General features: G+C 41.2%; 1 protein-coding gene across 1 annotated transcript in view; it reads right to left on the bottom strand. All coding sequences in view use genetic code 11, as the record gives it.

Moving 5' to 3' along the window:
- Positions 1-6,007: 6,007 nt before the first annotated feature.
- EGR_05315 (hypothetical protein) overlaps positions 6,008-7,918 on the bottom strand; it is a gene marked incomplete at both ends in the record, with an annotated part of 2,419 nt that continues 508 nt past the window's right edge. Inside the window, 2 exons of the mRNA XM_024494564.1 lie at positions 6,008-6,139; positions 6,977-7,079. Coding sequence (XP_024351035.1) covers positions 6,008-6,139; positions 6,977-7,079 — 235 coding nt within the window. The remainder of the gene's footprint in view (positions 6,140-6,976; positions 7,080-7,918) is intronic.

The raw sequence follows: 7,918 nt of genomic DNA, 5'->3' as shown, positions 1-7,918 counted from the left end.
GCACATTGATCTTCAAGAGGCAGAAGAACAATTTAGTGACGGAACAGTGCTAATCAACTCGATCTTGCACCAAGTGGACTTATAAAGGCGACTCAACATTAGATCCAAGTGGACACAGAAATAAGCAAAGTTGCATACATAATAAAACTCCTTCTTTACCGCGCTGTTTTCAAACATATAGTTGGCAAAAACATGCCATTATTTGTAAAAAATAGTGAGAAAGCAAGCTCAAGTACTTTTTGAGAGTTTTTGCATCCTACAGTGGTGATATAGTGGGACTTACCTTTCTGGTAAGAGGATTCGCAAAGCCGCTGGCAGTCATCTAATTTCTCGAAATTGTTTTCATTCCCCTTACAACCACCGTAGTAGAAGGCTTCACAACGACCGGTGGAGCGGTTGTAGGTGTAGCGCTGAATGCTTGCTTTGCAGGGACCCACTTCCGTCGGTAGGTTGCACACATCCTCGCTCTGATCTACAGTAAAATCCATTAACTCAAAATCAAGCATTATAATCTTGTTTTTTTAATGATTTCCTGATTAATAACAAAGTAATAATATGTTAAATATTTGGTTTCAAACGCCTTGACATTGTCAGCAAGGTTTTGCGCTATAGGGTTGTGTATTCTTACTTCTGTGAAATAATGATTCATTTCATATCATGCAGTAGCTTTACAACCTGTACTCTAATAGCGACTTTCTAGACAAATGAATGCCTTATTTTTTTTACAGCTCTTGAATTGACAATTTATAAAGCAGACTTTTTAACTTTAAACTTGGCCATCACAAAATCCTGTTTCATATTTGCTCCCCCACAAATTTCAGCTAGGAAATTTCCCGAAAAATATTATATGCATGCAACTGAAAACGGAACCGAACATATCATGTGAACTGTGTCAAAATGTAGCACGATGCCGGTAATGGGAAAGAAAGGATTTCATTTTGTAACGTGACTGAAATAACGCTATGCAAGTTTTGAATTTGCGCTCATCTAAAATTTGTATTTATGCATTTATTTCATCGCTAAGCATCTACCATTATAAGGCCAGTAAATTAGACATGTTTGTTCACACGTAAAATGACTACGTGTGTAGTTGAAGGACTACTAGGAGGAAGTGTAAGAAGCGTACCTGAAACTGCACCAGAATAGACGGGCACGTCCACGCAGTAGAGCGAACAACCGTAATTAGACCGGCAGTCCTCCCTGCAGTAGCCCTGGGCACCCATACTCACGGCAAACTTCTGCCCTTTGGCCATCAGACTGTTCTCCATGAGCAAGCAAGAGCTCTTCCTCACCGCAGTCTCTCCACTGCCATACACTCGTATAGATATCGTCTGACCCTCCTCCGACTTTAAGTTGTATGTCTGAGGTCCGAATGTTACTTTTCCTGAACCCGACTTCTCATGTACCATGCTTCGATCCAGCTTATTTTCTGTCTGTAGGAGTCCATCAGAACCTATTAAGCGGCTACTTAGAGGCATGAATTGACCATCAGGAGTAATCTCCATATTCAATGATCCTCTAAATGTGTCTTCCGTGGAGCTTGATCTCCAGAGACTTCCACGGATACCAAGGCGACCGTGGTTCGAAACGTCGAGAGTAAAGGTGAAATTAAAGGGTGTAGAGAAGCCTGCAGTCAGTGAGAAGATGTTAAACAGCCGAGAGGTCATTCTGCCACTATCCTGACTGCGAGGAAGTGCGAGAAAGGTGTTGAGAATGCTGAAAATGGGCGCAATGACGTGGATGGAAGGGAAGTTCTGGGGCTCGTCGTGGATACCGCTCTGAGAGAGAATTGTGTCGCCCTGGCGCACCTCAGTGCTAAGGAAAACCGAAGCGGAAACCAATTTTCCATCCGCTGTGGCCAAATTCATGCGTAGATCCCCATCAAAGTAGATGCGTCGAGGCTTCTCAGGAGCTAGGAATTCAACGTCATTAAATCATGATTAAATGAGCCTGTGATAGAGGGGCATACGTGGGAACGGCAAAAGGGACCTCCTTTCGATATTTGCTGGTGAGTCCTGTGATAATCGTTATAATTTTTGCGAAACAGCTTTTACTTCCACAAATTGAACGTTCGCTAACTTGGAGTATTTGGGGTCTATTAGTTAAAAGTAGCCGAACTAATTCTGTTGACTGTTACGCCGCTTTTCCAAATAATTATGATGACAGGCAAAATGATATCTTGTTTGTGAAAAAAAAGGAGTGAATCTGTTGGAAAATGCAAATACATTGATAAGAGGTAATTTGGTAAACGAGGGAATTGTCTTGAAGAATGCAACTCACCAACTGACCAGCAGCCCTCTTCTCCGCCCCCATAATAGTTGGGTGGACATACACAACAGCTCTGGCCATCAAAATAAAAGCAATCTGCCATCGAGTTTGCACAGCTACTGCTACTGCAGCGCTCAAACTGTCGCTCGAGATCCGTTGTTAGTCTGACATCATCTAGGAGAGCAGTAAACAAAATTGCCCCAGTCCATAGAAGCAAATTGTAGTTGATCCAACAGTAATTGGAGATTTGTATTCTTTGTTTTCTTTTATTCGTGCACAGTGATGTAGGAAGATAGTTTATTTGAAAGCAATTACAATTAGTCTGAGTGGATTGTTTATTTGATAATAAGTGAGCTATAATTGACGCTAAGTTAGTACATTTACTGTACTTACCATCTAAAGTGGATTTGGCTTGGGAGCTTGAGTAGACAGTTGTATAGGGTGCGGCGGTCTCGGTCACCGCAGTCGTGAAAGGTTCACTGACAAAGGGTGTTTTCGCACTGGGTGCAGTCATATTTGGACAATTTTTCGCACTTGTCTCCAAGAAATCTTCTGTGGCCATGCGGATTTTCGACTGAGCTGCAACATCAACGTCAATTGGGGCATCGTACAGCGGGAAAAGCCATTCGCCGGGAACCGCGATATTTGACTCCCTGGTAATGAGGTGAGATGAAAAACAGTCGCATATATTTCTACTCAGTAAACATATCAACTAAAATATACTTGTCACTCTTAAAATGCTAGTCTCCACACAAACGGAATTCCAAAATGGTCTCGAAGGGTTCTCGAGTGCAATTAAATAAAACGCCGTGTTGAAGGTATTCATTAACGTAAAATTCACTTATTTTTTCTTATGTTAGGTATTCGCATCTACCTTTTTCCCCGAAATTCGCTCCTGATACTGTCCTTTCAGGGAGAAAACCCACAAAGCCATAGGTTCTGGTTGTAGCTAAGCCAATAATAGTTGAGTTAAGGTTCTGCAGTAGGGCATGATCAGGTTCCCAAAGGGTCGCTTAGAATGTTTTCCTGTGATTTTTTCCATATTTTTAGTCCTTTCTTAAAATTGACGTACAATTTGCCAAATCAACTCAGAGTTGGTTTGAGGTAAGTTAAAGACCATGTAAGATTACCAATTTGCTATTTAAGTGGCATGGCGAAATGAATTAATTCATTAAGCCGAGAATCCGATCATAATAAAGTAGTGAGTCCCGATTTTCTAAATGCTCTTACAACTACGGCTTCCTCATTTCTAGACTGCCAAGGAATGACAATCAACTCAGACGTAATTATTTAGCATAGATTTAAAAGCCACACACAATTCAAGACTTCAAGGTTTGCAGTTCTAGTGCAAACCTTCTGTTTAGTGAAGCAACCTTCAACCGACAGTCAGTCCAGGTATCGGTCAAAAAATACTTATTTGGACAGAGTTTAGACACAGACCACTGGTCTTAGTTTTGACAGACCAAGTTGTCATGGTAAACCATTTTTTTTAAAACGGCGCCATCTCTTTAAAACAAATTGGTGAATGAATCAAGCATTAGTAGTTGGCATGGCTACTGGAATGTTGGAAAAAGCACACGTCGGTAACTCATTTTTTTCTCAAAGAATGATACCGACTTAACTACCGAATAGTTTCAACCTTCTTTACCCTGCGATAGTGATGCACGTTGGGATGTCAGTGAACAAAAAGGATCAAGACAAACGCAATAAACATTCATTGTGCAAAACATCCGCCTTCTGCAATAAAATAGATTGGAGAAATTTACTTAAAAATCCACTTACAATTATAAAGAATTAGGTAATTTCAAGATCTAACCACATCCAACCAGTCATAGCTGCTTGGAGTTTATTAAATTTTCTGCGTAAGAGTAAAAAACCAGCAGAGCTTCTTTCTTTCTTCAAACAGAAAATTTAAGTTCAGACTCCTTGAAATCGCACTTTTCTCAGAATAGCTGAACAACGTGGCGAGGAACTGCACGGTCTTACGAATTCATTTTAATGCAAACCAAGGATTGATGTCCCTGACGTACTACCCAGCCTCTTAAAAGACAAGTAGTTATGTCAAAAATTAACCTTGTCCAAGCAACTCGATTATTTGCGCTTGCGTGTGAAGAAGTTTGTGACCGACTTACTCATTCCAGACGTTGGGCTCGATGTGCATGTTGTTTCGGGGCAGCTGTGGCGTGGCGACTCCATGAACGAATATTCCACCCTCGGGAGGCAGACTCGAGGTCGAATGATCGGCTGTCCACTGGATGTTCTCGTACTGAAAGACTGCGTACGACTTCTTCTCCATTCTCAACAGCGCCAACGTGAACGTGTTCACCTCAAGGTACCAAAAGTGTTGTTGATAAATCACGTTCAGCCCTATACGGTAATGTGCGCTTTGGAATGAGTTAAGAATACACTTACTTCAGCAATAATGACACAAATAAACTGACAAGAAAGAGAACATAATGTCTTATTTTGGCGAGGGATTTTGAGATCTCTTTATGCAGTAGGAAAAGGTAGGAGTATCGATAGATGTGCGGATGAAGGAATGGATAGGTAAAGTAGGAATGGAAAAATGAAATTGAGGAGGAACTCACCAGAGGATGCGAACTTGGAAAGCAGCCCATGTTCTCCCAGGTGATAGTGAGGATGTAGTCCGCGACAAATCTCTTCGTGGAATATGGCGCAGCAGTGTCGATGATATTTCCGATACGGGAGACATGGTCCCACACGCAGGTGCTCGACTCCACCTCATTTACGTCAAGGTCCCTGCGTTTTAACATACCAAACATAACATGGTCTCAGTTTTCACTTTCAATGAATCACTTCTCCACAAAATAAAATTGGCTGCCGATGCCATACTGTCAATAGTACCGTGGATTATGGTTTATACATCATTATGCTCTTTTGATTTTAATCTTCCCAAATGTTATTTATTGGGAAGAAAGTGAAAGATTCCTTGTTAAAAGGTCCTGGAATTGCTGTATTTATGAGAGCGTTATTGCAGTGTTTGCACTGGTGCAAGCACCAGTTGTCGAAGAGGCGTAAGTCGAGCTGTGCGTGTGTACATGCCAGTGTGGTCATCTTGGCCGGAAGCCAGCGTCACGCATCGGTCCTATGGCAAGGCGGGTCAGATCTCACAATAACGATCAAGCAGCTTTGTTTATATGACAGCTAGGTAGGCAGTCAGCCAGTCACCAGTGTACACCGTGTCCAAGGCGCAGGAAAGGTGGAGGCAGCGAGGTGAGGCGTCGTGAGAGCCTGAGAGGTCGTGGTTTGTGTGCGCACCCTCTCAACGTAAGCAAACATGCCCCTTGATTCAGTTTATTCTTCGCTGCGTTAACCTCTTTCGGTCCACAAGTCGTTATAGTGAGTAATGTTTGACACCGGTGACATGGAGTGTCTGCAGTTTAGCTTAAGGGAATGCCAATCAAGGGGTCATTACAATTCCGAGGCGTTTAGTAGTAGTTTTGTATAATTGAGCCAACTTCAATAAGAATGATTTTCTGGATGAAATTGCAAATCTGTGGGGCATTTTAAAATTCCTAAAGTTAATGTCGCATTTTATACAAGCGGATTAAACTGGCAATGTTCCACCAGCTTCCACCTACTGATTTAGCAAGTAAATAAAGGAATGAACAAGAGCTGCATGACACCTGCCAATTTGGAATAAATGGTTAGGAATTATCCAAGGCGCCAAGTCGTGCATAATACTGCATTCCAATGAGTGAATTTGCATATACTTTCTCTAAAAGAGGTGAGCCAACTGAAAGCCAGCTAATGCCATTTCGCATAACTTTGTAAAATATCTAGGAGAAAAATTTGCAGTTAATTCAAGAGAGAATGTTGGTAGAGGCTTTTTGTGAAAACAATTCGCTGTCTGAGTGGTAAAATAAGGTAAAAATGACATTTCATAAGTGCTCCCACCCAAATGCCACACCCGTCAACATGGAAAAAGCTCTTCCTTTATAATCTAGTACATAAGGGTGTAGTAAACCAAATAACTTTTTAAGTTGAATAGTTGTACTTACTCCTAGTTTTGTAAAGTTGTGAAATATTAAAAGAAACTCCAGAGGGGTGTTTTCTAACAAGGATTTCGACCCATTACAAGACTAGCATTAGGCGACTTTGCAAAGTGCAGATGAGGAGGTAGACGTCGACAGCCGGAATAACAAAACACCTAAATTCTTTCCGGGAGGAGTGCGTTTGGGTGTTTTGAGAGCTTTAAAGGTAGTCGATACCTCCAATAAAAACTGCACATTTTATATTGTTGTATCTACTTTTTGAAGTTATCCTGGAAATAATCTAGTCATCAAAACTTAGATACCTTAAACATTGACCATATCGCTGATTTATTTCCGTCAAGTAGTAGAGAAAGGAGTCCGTGATGCTCACTGATTTAAAAAGGTGAGTCATTTTTTGGAGGAAATCTGGCACATTCCCTATAGAGTGGGTGAATGTCCGCAGTGACGAAATTGCTGCGTTGCACACATTTGACTTAAAAGAAGAAACTACATGTCCATCTGAGAATGCATTGAATTGAATCTGAAGGCAATTTGGGAAGTTTTTGTTTCCAAACGTAGAGTGCCTAAGAGTCACTTAGACATTCATTGTAAAACTCCTAATGCACTTGGGACGTCTTCTGATCAAGTACAGCCAACACTGTGCTTCCGCATTTACGCACCGCCCAATGGAGCTTGAAGCTAATCTTTCTTACTACTTTCATACTTAGGTCTGAGTGGGAGCCGTAGTAATCACTCAGGCAGGATTGGAAATAGTATCCAAGAGCATGAATTTGACCCAATTCTGTTAGTTTTGCCCTGACAGAATTTTAACCCAAATGCATACCAACTGCTTAGCCAATTTTTTGACAAATTACTTGGGCAATGTCTAGGATTATTAAGGAATTTTCAGCTGAATGCGGCCCCCACAGAACTGATTAACCTGTGGTGATAATCATTAGGCCCGGTGGCCACAAGGCTATTGCAACAGCATTCCCTCATCAAGGTGTTTCAGAAGTTGGTTAATAGGAGACGTGGATCTTTTATAAAAGTTCTGCATTTGGTAGCACACTCTTCCCCCCCTCCGTGCCACACCAATTCAAAGTGCATATCGTTAGAAGGATTCTTCGTAAACACTGGCGGGAACCTCAGTGACATGACGCCCATAAATTTTTTGTCTACCTGGTTGCGTGCATGTTTGACTACATCGTTTAGGTTTGCAAATCTGCATCAAGCTAAGGCATCATCCTCTCAAACGCTCGCTTCCAAGGCGGCAACGCTGCTCACCCAGTCTCAGTATATAATTTTGGCGTATTCTCCTGGACCAATTTAAAACTTAGTAAATAGATAATTATACACTCGCGTCCTCCCTGTTTTGGTGACAAATTTGCCAAAAATTTTTTGCGCTATTTAGGGCTACTACACCTTGACATCAGAGAGGTCGAAAGTTTATTTAACAAAAATGGAGCTTAAAAACCCACAGAGGCAGGCCAGTTCCCTCCTTTTTAACATAAAAAATACGAAAAATGTAAAAAATTATTTGTTAAAATTTTGAGAGACTGACTCCTTTAAAAGGTGCAATTCTACATAGGTGAAAACCAGAATTTCTTTGATCAAAATAAGTGAACCAAGCAAGATTAATGCAATTAAGGCTACGG

Source organism: Echinococcus granulosus (assembly GCF_000524195.1).
Source record: "Echinococcus granulosus chromosome Unknown EG_S00038, whole genome shotgun sequence".
NCBI lineage: Eukaryota > Metazoa > Platyhelminthes > Cestoda > Cyclophyllidea > Taeniidae > Echinococcus > Echinococcus granulosus.
The sequence above is the reverse complement of the archived record's forward strand: the minus strand, read 5'-3'. Positions and strand labels throughout refer to the sequence as shown.